At 50.7% G+C, this 14,281-nt stretch overlaps 7 protein-coding genes across 7 annotated transcripts; 3 read left to right on the forward strand and 4 right to left on the reverse strand.

Annotated features, from left to right (window-relative positions):
• Window positions 1-1,423: 1,423 nt before the first annotated feature.
• HO173_011353 (uncharacterized protein) lies at window positions 1,424-2,173 on the reverse strand (the record flags this gene model as incomplete). The annotated part of the gene is made up of 1 exon (XM_037313234.1): window positions 1,424-2,173. One exon carries the CDS (start codon window positions 2,171-2,173, stop codon window positions 1,424-1,426), a length of 750 nt encoding a protein of 249 aa, XP_037159899.1.
• Window positions 2,174-4,312: 2,139 nt separating this feature from the next.
• Window positions 4,313-5,737, forward strand: HO173_011355 (uncharacterized protein; the record flags this gene model as incomplete). The annotated part of the gene is made up of 1 exon (XM_037313235.1): window positions 4,313-5,737. One exon carries the CDS (start codon window positions 4,313-4,315, stop codon window positions 5,735-5,737), a length of 1,425 nt encoding a protein of 474 aa, XP_037159900.1.
• A 346-nt stretch (window positions 5,738-6,083) lies between these two features.
• Window positions 6,084-8,623, forward strand: HO173_011356 (uncharacterized protein; the record flags this gene model as incomplete). The annotated part of the gene is made up of 3 exons (XM_037313236.1): window positions 6,084-7,672; window positions 8,091-8,211; window positions 8,300-8,623. 3 exons carry the CDS (start codon window positions 6,084-6,086, stop codon window positions 8,621-8,623), a joined length of 2,034 nt encoding a protein of 677 aa, XP_037159901.1.
• Window positions 8,624-8,833: 210 nt separating this feature from the next.
• HO173_011357 (uncharacterized protein) lies at window positions 8,834-11,064 on the reverse strand (the record flags this gene model as incomplete). The annotated part of the gene is made up of 3 exons (XM_037313237.1): window positions 8,834-9,629; window positions 9,682-10,364; window positions 10,417-11,064. The coding sequence occupies 3 exons, from the start codon at window positions 11,062-11,064 to the stop codon at window positions 8,834-8,836; spliced, it is 2,127 nt and encodes a 708-aa protein (XP_037159902.1).
• Window positions 11,065-11,434: 370 nt separating this feature from the next.
• Window positions 11,435-12,020, forward strand: HO173_011358 (uncharacterized protein; the record flags this gene model as incomplete). The annotated part of the gene is made up of 2 exons (XM_037313238.1): window positions 11,435-11,593; window positions 11,727-12,020. 2 exons carry the CDS (start codon window positions 11,435-11,437, stop codon window positions 12,018-12,020), a joined length of 453 nt encoding a protein of 150 aa, XP_037159903.1.
• Window positions 12,021-12,285: 265 nt separating this feature from the next.
• Window positions 12,286-13,680, reverse strand: HO173_011359 (uncharacterized protein; the record flags this gene model as incomplete). Its single annotated transcript, XM_037313239.1, has 1 exon — window positions 12,286-13,680. One exon carries the CDS (start codon window positions 13,678-13,680, stop codon window positions 12,286-12,288), a length of 1,395 nt encoding a protein of 464 aa, XP_037159904.1.
• Window positions 13,681-13,725: 45 nt separating this feature from the next.
• Window positions 13,726-14,145, reverse strand: HO173_011360 (uncharacterized protein; the record flags this gene model as incomplete). The annotated part of the gene is made up of 1 exon (XM_037313240.1): window positions 13,726-14,145. One exon carries the CDS (start codon window positions 14,143-14,145, stop codon window positions 13,726-13,728), a length of 420 nt encoding a protein of 139 aa, XP_037159905.1.
• Window positions 14,146-14,281: the final 136 nt, after the last annotated feature.

Raw genomic sequence — 14,281 nt, forward strand, 5'->3', positions numbered from 1 at the left:
TCTCCTACACCCCCTTTGATACATAACCTTATAGGTCCAAAGTCTTTCCCGCCCATATCAGCCCGAATGTGAGCAGATACCCAAGGCTCCCAATGGTCCGACCCAGTGGTACAAAGGCCTGAAATGGTCCAAATCGAAGCTATTTACATGTCTCGTGGTCCGTCCAACGTTTGGACTGCTCCGGTCTAGTGGTTCATGGCCCGAACGATTGGTCCAGCAAGATTCAGAAGCTAGCAACGAAACGGCGGATATATCACGTGAGAGATTTTAGTGGATGTACTGACTAAGAGATCCAATCTAGTCTTCGATCAACCTCATTGGTATTTAGAACACCCTTTGTCCATATAGCTGATGGCCCTTTTCGCTTCAATCACCAGCATCAATGGGTTAGCACATTGGGTCTGCATCCCTTGAACCGCTCTACAACCGTTCATATGCTCCTCGAAATATATAGTCTGGATTAGTGGCCCGTTGCACTGGTCCGGATCAATGGTTCAGGAAACGGTAGCGAACCGTGGGAGTTTTGATGTAAATTGGTATTGCGTCGAGGGTAGAATAATTTGTGAGTCGTGTTGCAACATAGTGGAAAGAGAAGGCGGGGCTTCAAGGCCTTTGAGAGGATACCCTTTCAGTCAAAGCTGGGTTTTATGTTTTGCCAATTTCTATGCCTTACTTCCCTCATCCTCTTTCCACTCCCAGGGAATCCACTTCTCTGGTCTCATTTGCTTACACACCATCACTGTTTCAAGACGCGATATGATAAGACTTCGAATAGACCTTCAAGACATCTCTTTCATCGCATCTGCAACCTAGCAGAACAAGGCCAGATTCCATGACAACGTACTTCATGACTCCAATGACCGCGCTCAGGAAATGGGGTCTATGTTGCCGCAAACTCAAGTTTCAGCCAGTATGCAAAGTCAGCTCACACCTGATTGGTACCCGCAAATTTACGTGAACGAAGGAGATTGACCGATTGTACAGACGATGCTTCCAATGGCGTTTATGCCGGCCACTGCACCTTCTGCAGCAGCATGCATGAGGCGGAACCGTGCCAAGCTTACCTGGATCCAATCGCGACTTTTACTTTACTGGTTGAAATTAAGAGAGGCCTCAGTCAATCTGTATAGAGCAGCCCTCCACTAGCTGCAGTGCTGTTGGATGCCACTCTAGCAGCGTCGAGCGTGTCGTTGAGCGCACCCAAGCATCTCCCGCGGCACCCATCATCGTCTTGCAGGTGTCAGTAAAAAAATCATCGAAAGAAAAGTAAGACTGCTGACGCAAACGTACCAGCACCTCCTGAATCCAATGGAGCAGGAAACTCCGTACATCCCGCTTGTACAGCTATCGCCGCACATCATCATCGGCTCTTCACTCATCATCGTCCACACAATCCCGCACCGCAAACGACAAAACCATCAAATCACCACTCACCAGCAGCATAACTCGCAAAATTCTGCGCATTTCCCAAACTCCCCGTCGCGTTCAACCCGACCACATCTCCCAAATTGTACACCTCGTCGCGATCGTCGAACCGGTTGTAAACATGCACCAACTCATGCACAAGCACCGCGTACTGCGTCGTCCTCAGATTCCACGGCTCGGTCAAAAGCCTCCCGTCCACGACCCACGGACAGGCCGCTTTCCGCGCGACGCGGGGTAGGGTCCAGAAGATGGGACAGACGGAGACGATTTTGGCGGGCTGCATCGTGTTCATGGGAGGGCGTGTAGGGGTGTTGCAGTCGTCCCGCAGATGGTGTAAGAAAGGTTCATCAGCGTCCGCACAGACCAAGGTCGGAGGCGACCAACGCGTGACGTTTAGCGCACCGACGGTGAGGACGTCAGGGCCGTTGACGATGTCCGTGAAGATTTGGCGGACGGCGTCGAGGTTCTTGGTTGTTTTGAAGAACGCGCGGTAGGCTGGTGATGCCGTCCCGCGGTCTAGATCCCTCAGGACGGCCTGCAGGCTTGATTGCATGTAAGGGATCAGGTTCTGCAGGTATGCGGCGTGGGAGTCGGTGGTGTTGGCGTTGCAGTAGACGATTAGGTAGGTGCCGCTTTCCGCATAGTCTCCTATTTCGTTCCCTGATGTTTGGCAGCGGGCAATGGCGACGCATAGCGTGAGCCGGAAAATGGTTGTTATTGCGTTGGGGACAACCTGGCGTATGTGCATGTCAAAAATGATCAGCTGAGAGTTCCTTCTCCCACGAGCACCTCATGGGGAGGAGATTTTTCAATGATCTGGCGAATGCGGTGCCCTTGCGCAGACTTCCTGCAAGCGACGCGCTTTGCTGGAAGTGATTCTTGCGAGATGCGCTTAGAGTATGGGCGGGAAGGGAGTTTTGGCCGTAATGCAGCGATAGGCGAGGTTAAACATGTGGACCATTTCCTCTCTCAATCGTGAGGACAGGTTTGGGTATTCTTATGAGATAAGTGGATGGAAGGCAGCTTGCCTCAAAGGATTTCAAACCACAGATCAACACCCTTCCAAAGTGTCGAAGTAGTTGCACCTGGTTGTCATTTGTTATCATTCAGATATATGCAAACGGCTAGTCCTAATAGAATAGTCGTGATCAGAGGATTCATGCTATGATCCAACGTAGTGTCAAGCTCTAGTCTTGATGAAAATGTCAGGATTCAATGGGTGAAACCGCTCATCCAAAGCAACGTGAAGCTTGATCTCAAATGAGAGAATGAAAGTATCCTCAGTTTGAAAAACAACCAAAAAAAAAAAAAAAAAACCCGTTTAAAAAAAAAAAGGGGGGGTTAGGGTTTTTGGGAAAAACCAAAAAGAGGTAAATGAAAGTAGTGAAGTCCTGGGGATATATCCTGCGAGCCACCGCAACATCCAGCTCTAACCCAAATGAACGTGTCGTGATGATAGGAACTTATCTCTCCATCCGAGCCAACGTCAGGCTCGAAGAGAGCCAAAACGCCTGAAGGTATCACGTGGTCCTGTGCAATATCAAGAATTGACCCCTTAAATCAACGAAATTGCAAGCTTTCGTTCGAATGACACCGCCATAATTCAAAAAACCATCGCATCATCAGTCGAACAATTGAGACTTCCGAAAGCTTCAATGATCGTCTACCGGAGAACAGTTGTCCATATCCACGGGTTGCTTGACAGCCAACCCCATTGACTGCAATTTCGTCAGACAATGTGAGGCAAGCCAATTGTAGAGAACGACAGGTCGCGGGTCTTTCTCAAGGCCTCTAGCTCAATGAGCCCCGCTAGTAGTCGCTGCTGCAAGCTTCCGTTCATCGTATCAATTGGTGGCAACCCCTCATTCAGGCGTCGGCGTAAGCGGTATACGCTGGGCCGACGGAAGGTCATCCGATTCTGCAGTGACCGTATCAACTTTCACGATTACCCGCGCCACGTACAAAGCTAGCTGTCTGTTGAAAGACCAGAAGTGTCGGTCCAGATTTGGTACATGTTTCGGTGATCAAACGGCTTGAAAACCTCTGTATGACTCGATGCTCGCGCTACCGATGGACTGCTCTCGAGACGAGACGGCGTCTTTTAATTTGGACGAGGTTAAAGATGACATGGACTTTGGTATACTAGTGTCCAGGCTTCTCGCCCTGAGAGCTCCAGAGACAGCTGATATAATTGTAATCAAGGGATCTCGCCCCCATAAACGGCGATCTCTTTACACAAAAGACATGGCATAGTATCGCTTACAAAGTACTAAGCGCATGACCTTCGAGACGCAGGGCCCCGGTCAAAATGACGGCGGTCATTGGATGGTACTGCTCCTTCGGGTGGAAGGCTCTTGGCAGTCAGGTCATGCAATCGACGACACAACCTGACACCCAGAAAGGGGCTTCGACGCCAGATATATCCGCAGAAATCTGCAATTGCTACCTATTCATTGTTACCAGCCCGTCTTCCACACGAAAGGTAGGCAGACGCTGATGCCGTTGTAGTTCAGCCACAGCGCTCAATAGGACTATTGTCCGCAATTTTTGTAGCACAATACTGTCTCCTTCTGGCATCTTGCACAGAGCATCTGACATAGTCTCAGCAACTTGGAGGACCTCACTAATTGTTGTTGCATGAACAGATTACCTTTGCCCGGGTAGAAAGGGGTCAGCCTGCCTGCACCGAGGTAATCGGGAACTGCAAAGCTACTATTGCAGATAGAGAAGAGGAGCACCTGCAGCAAAGCCTGCTTTGCCTTATTTTCTGACAAGCTAGTCTCTTCGGGATTAGCGCATATCAACATTCAAGTGACTCTTCCATTCCTTCATCCACCAGCCGAGTAAATCAATAAGCTCTCACAACAACGCCATATCAACTTTGAAGATGGAAGAACCGAATGCTAGACCTCATACAGCAAGCGATACAGCTCAGCTTCGGCTAACCTCTCTCACGCCCGAGCTAAAGTGCGCCGTCTTCGCAAGTCTTCCAGATGTGACTAGCACGAAGTCACTTGCCTTGGTGTCCTCCTCATTCTACTATACCTTCCTAGACGCCCAATCTCTCATACTCAGTCAAGTATTGCAGAACGAAATACCCACGGATTTGATGCATGGTGCTTTTGCAGCTTACAATGCCTCCAGAATACCGGTGTGGACTAAGCAAGCCGTTCAGGATTTCCTAGTCGAGTACTTCGGCAACTCCGTCCCCCACAAGGCCCAAAAATGGAATCTCTCTGAAGCCCTTCGTATGAGCAAGTTCCACAGCTGCGTGGAGTTCTTTGCCACCGAGTTCGCATCTTCCGCGCTCTCCAAAAATCCCACCACTCGAGGTTCAAATGCTGCACCATCATTTACAGAGGTAATCCGTATCAAGCGCACCATTTACCGATTCGAGCTTTATTGCAATCTTTTCCGAAAGCCAAGCTATCATCGTATGATACGAGGTGCACGGAACTGTCTGATTCAGCCCAGACCCTTTGGAGCGACAGAACAACGAGAAATTTTCTTTGATTTGTTTTCACCGTGGGAGAACGAACAATTGGGCTGCATCTACGACTACCTTGTCGGAGAGATCACAGTCCCCTTCAATGACGTTGCTGAGCACGACGTTGACTGGGGCGAACTTTCCATACCTTGGGTCGATACGTTTGGTAGCAGTGAAATCTGGTACAAGGAGCGTTACCTTTTAGTAGGCCTGGACTTCATCTTCCAGCTTAGCACCGCTAGTACCTATGATGATCGACACAGACTCTTAAAGTCGGATCAGGTGTCGGGGGAATCTTTCCTTTCCGACGCCATGATCCCACCCCGCTTGCTCCAACACGATGGTGTTCCGCTTGAGGAAGACAGCGACGAAGAAAAAAGAACCTTGGTCAGCCCTCATTTTAATGACGACAATGATAGCGGTCCCACCGAAGCATGGCGTTGGGCTCATGCTGAATGTTCCAAGGACCGCTTCTATTTCTTAGAGGATCATCGCTGGTTTCGTCAGCGAGGCTACGTTATGTGGGATCTCGCAAGACTTCTTGAGTGGGAATTCTTCGCGCTTCCCGTCCAGGCGCTGGCCGCAGAGCGCTTACCCGGATATTCAGGATGTCTTGAACAGCAAGCCGAGATGGACAGGCTGAAGGTCTCTTGGAAGAAGAGATCGCGGATCTGGGGGAAAGGCGGGACCGGCTGGTGGGCTCCGGGAGATGAGAGCCACATACAATGGCCTCGACGATATCAAAATCCACAAGTCCCCTCCACACAGAAGTATACTATGGCATTGCCGAAAATACTGAAAGCCGCCCCAAAGTCTTCGGGCTGACAGTGCGAGGTTGAATGGGTTTCGTGCTTGTATCTATGAAGATAGTCGTCGATGGCAAAATTCAAGCGGTACCGTGTTTACAAGATCCTCGAAGGAGGAGTCAAAGGCCCAGTACAAATCAATCTATCAAGCTAGCGCTTCGTTACAAGAAATCCGCACGCCATTGTGTATTGTGGTCATCCAGCAGTCCAGAGACCCCTAACCAAATTTGCGGAGCTGGTAGCATGTCCAAATCGGGTAAAGCGCAGCGTTTAAGACGCGTCGAGCCAAACGCGAGCATCCCGCGAGTTCGATAGCACCTTCCAACGAAACAGATAATTGTCAGCAGCCTGTAAAGGAAATCGCAATGCCTCCGGCGGCGAAAAGAAGAAAGGTCTTGGGAACTACGACACGTTCGTTGACTGCTCCTGCCACTCAGCGAGGAATTCAGGCTTTTGGCAAGATCTCTAAGTCGCAAGTACAAGATCCTGGGAAGGGCCTCTTGGGCAAGGACAGCACTTCAAAATATAGCAAGGACGCTCCCAGCGGCGAAAATAACAAGAAGCGGAAGCTGGGATCCATATGGAGTCCTGCGCACAAGGAGGAAGGCGAGAAAGCGTCGAGCCTGAGCGAGCAGGCACCACCCATAGATGACAGCAGCAGCAGCAGAGGGGTGGAAAGATCGGCTGATCCACCAACTTCAACCTCAACTCAGACAAACAATCCTCGAAAGAAGGCGCGTTTACCGAGTCACGTAGAAACCCCAACAAAAGGCGCTCGCTCGTGCCTCGAATCTTTTGCTCTTACTTCGTCTTCGCCCTCAAATCCAAGCTCTTTATCACGCACAACATACCATGAGACACCACCTTCATCTCCAGCCTCTGCAGAGAGCGAATCACTTGAACATCACGCTTCGCACCAACTGCCAGATGAGTTGCATGACCTCGTCAACCTGCACTCCTCGTTCCTCACCGCCCTATCTCTCCACTATGCGCACAATGGATCCATGACCCCTGCGGATCTACGCAATCTTGCACCTGGGATTGAAAGAGCGTGGAGGAAGAGAAGAGTATCTCCGCAAGATGTGAGGAGGATACTGGCCATAGGGGAGCCTGAAGGGGCCGATGGGCCCAAAAGAGCAGGGCCATTTTATCTGTCAGACTACGGTCATGGCAAAATTTATGTCGAGATCCAAGACCATCCGAACTCAGGGACGACTACAAGGCGACCGGTCAACGAAGAAGTCCTAAATAGAGTCTTTTTACGCGATCTTGAGCAGCGTTGGAGGTGCTACAAGACTGATAACCCGGCTGACCCTTCTCCTTCAAGTTTCCTTGCATCACTCGCCTTGTTACCGATCATTCCATGCACTTCTCTCTCGAAGATCACCCCTCTCCTCTCCAAAGGACAACGGCGCCTTGAAGACCTCAAAGCTGGCGCCATCAAAGCCCAGCAAAAGCCGCTATCTATTACGTCTGCAAATTCCACGACTCCTTATCAGCCAAAAACAAAGCAAACTTCTGCTCGATCCGCAGACCTTTTCTCGCGACTCAAAGCCAAGCAACTCCACCAGTCTACCCTTCCTCTACCTCCCTCTGCAGAGGCTTTGGCTCGAAAATCTGCACTCCAACGCCTGCACGAAATCATGCCTGTGCTAGAAAGTCTCTCCTTTTCCTCAAAGAAACACGCCAATGATGATGCAGCCGCAGTCGGAGTTAGGTCGATGGCATTCCCTGTTTCTTTCACGATACCAACGCTGGTACAGCATCTGCAAATGTCATTGCGAAATCCGATCGGCAAGGAGGACATAATGAGGTGTGTAAGAGTGTTAGCGGAGGTGGCTCCGGAGTGGGTGGCGTTGAAGGACGTGGGAAGGATGCTTGGTGTGACAATCAAAGGAGGGGGGTTGAGAAAGGACGAAATAGGAAGGAAGATTGAAAGCCTCCTTGAGAAGCTGTAAGTTCTCTTTTGATAGGAGAGAAATGCCAGTGTCGTAGTACTGCAACACTTGCTGGAGCTGGCCAGTATGCTTGGGTATCGAGTCTCTGGCGCCATCAATCGTGGCACATTTATTGCAGCATTATTCATAGACGAATGACAATCACTTCCGCCTCTGAATTCAACGCTATTCCCTTCAATTGTAGGCGTTGCAGCTCGTGCACGTCCTCGCCTCCTGAATCACAGAAAGATCCCACACCGCTTGCCCTCGTCGATGTCCACAAAACGTCATCTCAATCCCACTGATCAATGGCCATCGCTGCGATCGAGCTCCGCATAATCACTCACCATACACTGCTCGAAAAGGACGCATCTGCTCGCCATCCGTGTATGGAATCCCTACAACGAAACCACCCTCGGGAACTCAATCTGTAAGTCCCATCCTTGGGACCCGAGTGACTGCACATTCCCAATCCATGCCCAACGGACCCGACACGATCGGCCGTGCCTCCGTACCCTGCTCCTACACCACCGCAAACGGCTGGTCGGAAGGAAGGGTAAGCCGTGCCATCCTGTCGATATCTCTACCCCGCAAAGCACTCACACACGCACTCCCCCCCCCTCCCTCCCCATTCCATCCCCCAGCCCCCCTCCCAAGCGAATCCTACCCACCCGCCTACGCCTACGCCCGCGTCCCCACCTCCGGCCTCGCCTCCTCACACGACCCGCGAGCTTGGACCACCGGCGGGCAAAGGTTCCGGGGTCGGAAGTACCGTTCCCATCCGCGACGCCGGCGACGGGTTCGACCGTTCGGACACCGGACGGGAGAGCCGCATGCCGGTTTTCGGTTCAGTGCGTGTGTTTGCGGTAATGGTTCGAAGACGAGGGTTTCGAGTGGGCTGCTGGGGTGCGGGTGAAGAGGTGGTGGTGGGATGGGATGGGATGGGATGGGATGGGGCGTTATGGTGATGGGTGGTGATGTGGAAGTTTGGGGAAGTTTGATGGGGTTGAATCTTCCAGGTGGTGGAAGGGGATTGCAATGTTTGGATGATGTTTTTCTGTCTTGAAGCGCCAACGCGAGTTGTAAGACTTATCTATTTATGATTATTATTGTGAAAAATTATGTATGTCATTTTTGCCTTCGTATCTTACATTGTCTTCAGCCCATCGTTCAAAGGTCTAGAGCACTTCTCCGAGACCCCACCATAAATGCACGCCCAGACACCCCAGCACCACCTTCCCAACCTCGGTCACGGTCAATTGCCTATGCCCGTCGTAAAGCCCGACCAAATTGTCGAAAGACTGTACGCAGAGCCAGCAGAGCCAGATCTTGACGATCCAAAGCGCGGCATCGATCACAGCTGGCATACCAAAAGCAACATAATCGCTCAACAGCATCTTGAGGACAGCTTTCCTGTATGCGAGCACCTTTGGCGCGTCGGTACCGGGCAGATGCACGGCGCAGGCATCAAGATCCGAAAGCGCATAGTGGTGAGATGGAGACGGAAGGCGCCGAAAAAGGTAAATAGGTACCCATCGGAGGAGATTTAGTAGCGAGGTGGGTGCGAGAGAGGATACATCCAGAAGCACCGCATATTTATCTGCCGAAGCAGCTTTCCACCACGGCCGCATATTGAAAAGGTTGAATACAGCAGGGGGTTCTTCGAAAAGTTTTGTGAGGAGGTCAGGGTGAGACGTATGGAAAGTAGCTGCTCCAGGATCTGGCTTTGAGAGAGCGACCTTGATATACTCGGAAACGGATGTGCAGCGGCTGATTTGGGCGTAGAAGAGAGGTGAAGTGATCTTGAAATTTACAGGGCATTGCTGCATGTTTGGCTTGTCACACAGGGCGTGCGGCTTGAAGGATTCCTCGGCGGACATGGTCGCGATGCCCGATAGGAATCGCAGAGCGAACGGAAGTTCTGAACTTTCGACAAGGGTTTTGAGGTAGTGTCGGAAAATTGTGGCGATAGCTCTAAGACACCATCAGCAGTTGTGACAAAATAAAGGTCCCCATATAACTGTACGTTTCGTCCTGCGTCTCATTCCTCCCGATGCTGTCTTTGAGTACCTCGGGCCTGTACCAAACGTGTAGCTTTCTTCGAAAGAAGAGCTTCCCTGCTTCTCGTGCTATCCGTGGGAACGTGACAAGACCTACCCACCACCAAGCTGCAATAAATTTAAAGATACTCCATCCTTTGAGTTTGTAGGGGTCTATGCTATCAGAGGAAGAAAAAACGCGAGCAATGAGCTTTGGATGCTGTTTAGAAGAGCTAAGGGTGATGGTATTGTTGACGAGGGCTGCACCAGCCCTGCTACTTAAGTTAGGAAAGAAGGGGTCATTAGCCGAAAGCGAGTAGGCGCCCTTCCGAGAGTTGAATGGAGACACGTGGAAGTCCTTCGGCCATGATTTCGCGAACCGTCCAAGTACCTTCTGATTGGGTGTACTCTGGCCCTGGCTACCGTTCTGATCCACTTTTCCGGCTGCGAGGTTTTCATTCTCATCCACAGAAGCTCCATTGTCAGGCTCCATATCTTTTAAGAAGTACATACGTCTCTCGTCGAATGTATTATTTACTTCGAGTATCATGGCTTTCAGCTTCTTTGTCCTGTTGTACAGGTACCAGAATGACACAGGGTTGAAGGAGTACCCCAGAAATCGAGGCGCAGTCACAAGATAAGCAATGGGGTAGTCCTCAACCTTCTCATTCTGTTCAAAATCATAAGCGTGTATGCATGGGACTCATGCAGCCCGCGCTTACTTGAGATTCAAGGTATATATCAAGCTTGCCCCGTAAACCGTGCATGCTATCCCCTCGAGCGAGAAAATCGGCAGAATCAACGTTGAACCAGCCGGTTTTGGGTTTCCGGCCCCTCCATGGCAAAGTTCTGAGATCTGCAGTCAAGAAAGACGAGACCCAGCCTCGCCAGCCAACTGGGATACCCACATAAAGGTATGAGTAGGAAAAGTTGTGCTTCTGGGGGAAGAAACGTGTGTGAGACGTTCGACAGGGAAATAAGATTGGCTTCAAAGGACTCGATTCATCGTTGTAGTCGTATTGGCTGCTGTACCGGCCATTGTCGAAATCCCACTGAAGCCTTTTCACCTTGGCCTCAAGCTCTTCGATCTCAATCTTGTACTCTTGACGTTTCTTGTACACGTGGGGCAACAAGTAGACGTTTAAGAAGCCGAGGCCCACAAAACAAGCACACTGGAGACAGCAGTATCCTTTAAAAAGGAAGTGAGAGCGCCAGCGCCAATTGGGAGAAGAGTGCAGTGGCCCTGGTCTAGGTAGCCCAATCCAAAGTAGAATGAACGACTTGAGATCGGTTGCTGCGCCTGGCCGGTCATATCTATATCTCATGTACCACACAGCGGCAAAGACAAAGGCCGCGACAAATAGATCCATGAAATCACGAGTAGTCACCGCTTTATTCTGTCATGATTATGCATAGTGAGTAGTCGGTTTCTCATTTTCTGGCCAAGGAAGTAGATTCAGCTCGTTCGCCACTTGTTTGTTGGGCTGTCATGATCCCTTGATCAAAGAATCTGGAATTCGCTTATCTTAGCGTAACCGCAGCGGTGACTCGTTGCCAAGACATCTTGTTTCACTTGCATCCTCAGCTCCTCCCTCTCTTCCAGTTTGACAAACACCTTTACACAAACATCTCTCACACACATCACATCTATTTACACGCCCTTATCAAGCACACGATACCAAACCTCCAACCGACATCACCGAGCTACCTTCACTACCAAACACCCATCACACCATCACCATGTCAGACGATTGGGACACCGTTACCAAGATCGGAAGCAAGACCGGCGGAGGCTCCTCTCAGCGTGAAACCGTTGTGCGAGGAAAGGGAGCAATCAACCAAGCTCAGCGTAGCGGAGCTGTCATCGGCACCGAAAAGAAATTTGCCACAGGCAACCCCGTAAGTCTTGCCCGCAACACCCCCCAGCTTTTACCTTCAGGCTTGCCAGAAACACCTTGCGTGTGTGGTCATTTCTACATAAAATGGTGCCAGTGATCACCTTCCTCTATCTCGCTAACACGTTCCATTCTAGGCCAACAAATCCGGCTCCGAAGGCCAGCGTCTGACCAAAGTCGACCGCGCCGACGATATCATCGCCCCGAACAAAGTGCCCGCGGAAATCGGCCAGAACATTCGCAACCGCCGCTCGAAAGAGGGACCCTACAAGATGACGCAGGCGCAGCTGGCTCAGAAGGTGAACGCGCCGGCGAAGGATATCCAGACGCTTGAGTCGGGAGATGCGATTAAGAACCAGGCGCTGCTTAATAAGGTGGCGAGGGTGCTGAAGATTAGTCCGAAGACGGGATTGCCGTTGGATGATAAATGAGCTGGGCTAGTTCCGGCTGAGGTCTTAGGGGTTGGCTTCTTTGATGCGATGAAAGGAGCAATTGGCCGAAGGGGAGTTTGTGGCAGCGATTTGCATGATGCCGATAGATCAATCCAGGCATGAGCTTAGAATTACGAACTAGATGATCAGCAACCAAAGCGGCTTGGGAAGCTTTGTCTACACCTGCTTTCTACTTTTCGGTATACACCAATGGTTTACACTGAGATCTTACATACCCAACATCCAATATCTACGGCGAACATATTCAAGCACTTAAGCCTAGCGAGCTTGACAATCTCTCCTTTAGCTTACGCTTCATCCTCTTCTCCACTGCCTCCATATACTCATGCGTCGTGACATAATCCTTCCTCTCTGTCAAGCCACACGCCAGAGCCAGGTCCTTCGTCATGATATTGTCCTTACCAACGGTATCCACACACGCCTGCTCAAGAATCTCCGCAAATATTACCACCTCTGGCGTATCATCAAGCTGGCCTCTCTGCACGAGTCCTCGGGTCCATGCAAAGATCGACGCTATAGGATTGGTGGATGTAGCATTGCCCTTCTGGTGCTCCCTGAAATGTCGTGTCACCGTGCCATGCGCTGCTTCCGACTCAAACGTCTTGCCCTCAGGTGTGATGAGCACGGAGGTCATGAGACCCAGCGACCCGAAGCCTTGCGCGACGATATCTGATTGCACATCTCCATCGTAATTCTTCAACGCCATGATAAATCCACCAGACGATTTCATCATCTGCGCAACCATATCATCAATCAGCCGATGCTCATACCATATCTTCTTGTCCTCAAACTGCGACGCATATTCCTTCTCGTATACCTCCTGGAAAATATCCTTGAACCTCCCGTCGTATTTCTTTAGTATAGTGTTTTTTGTGCTCAGATATAGCGGTAGAGCTTTGCTCAAAGCAAGCTTGAAGCTGGCGTGAGCAAATCCCTGTATCGATTCGTCCGTGTTGTATTGTGTCTGCGCAACCCCGCCTCCCTCTCCAAATTCAAACACTTTTATCCGTTCCGGCTCTCCTCCCTTCGGCGTGTACACCATCCTCAATGTCCCGGGACCCGAAACGACCATATCTTTAGCGCGGTATTGATCTCCAAAAGCATGTCTCCCAATGATAATCGGTTTCTTCCACCCCGGCACCAGCCTCGGTATCCTGGGTATGACGATTGGTTCTCTGAACACTGTTCCCCCAAGCTGGTTCCGTATCGTGCCATTGGGGCTCAACCACATCTGCTTCAACTTGAATTCTTTCACACGCGCTTCGTCGGGGGTGATGGTCGCGCATTTGACGCCTACAGAGTATTTCTTGATTGCTTCTGCGGCGTCTAAGGTGACTTGATCGTTGGTTTCGTCGCGGTAGGGGAGGCCGAGGTCGTAGTATTTTAGATCGACCGAAAGGTAAGGGTGAATAAATCTTTCTTTGATGTCTTTCCAGATGATGCGGGTCATCTCATCGCCATCTAGTTCGACGATTGGGTTCTTGACTCTGATTTTGTTTGTGGTAGCCATTGTTCTTGTGAAGCGCGGTGGATGTGGTGGAGGCGCTCGCTGGTGTCGACAGAAAACCTGGGAGCTTCGAGGGACGAGGGCAAGTGGTCTTTGAAATTGATGGGACACTGGCGCCCAAAAGGAGTTCATTGTTGAAATGAAAGTCCGTATTCGAACTGGAGGAGCGGAACTTCGTCACTCATGGGAATCTGCGTGGGTAGCGCGGGGATATCTCCGAAAATCTTGGCACGGCAGTTGATGGACAGGTATAGTACCAACTACCAAGGGAGGAAAAGCAATGATGTCGTTGCGTACATACAGCTCGCAGAAGATCGCAAGTTGCAGATTTGTCTCAAGACATGGAAATATGTAGCTCTCAGCCGAGACCATTCCCTGGATCTCAATGGAAACATAGGCTGCTTTATCAGTCTGGTGCTCGGTACATCTTCGCACGGTATATTCTTGGAATAGGTATATCTTTGGGACATCCAGACCCCTTATCATCAACTTGGCTTTGGTCTCTGCCCTGGTAAAAGCACCGAGTAGAGAGCGTGGTGGCTTTGACGGGTACTTGATCATCTTGATGCGGAGGGGGGATCCGGATCCCTTTGGCATAGCGATTGATGGCCAAGTCGAGCATTGATGACTTGGCTGGGTCCATGTTCTCCAGCCACTACAGACGTGTGAGAACAGAGCTCCAAGATTGAGTGAGGAGTAGCACCTTACCGGTACTCTCGACAACGGTAGTAAG

Source organism: Letharia columbiana (assembly GCF_014066305.1).
Source record: "Letharia columbiana isolate WasteWater2 chromosome Unknown Sc0000061_s0, whole genome shotgun sequence".
NCBI lineage: Eukaryota > Fungi > Ascomycota > Lecanoromycetes > Lecanorales > Parmeliaceae > Letharia > Letharia columbiana.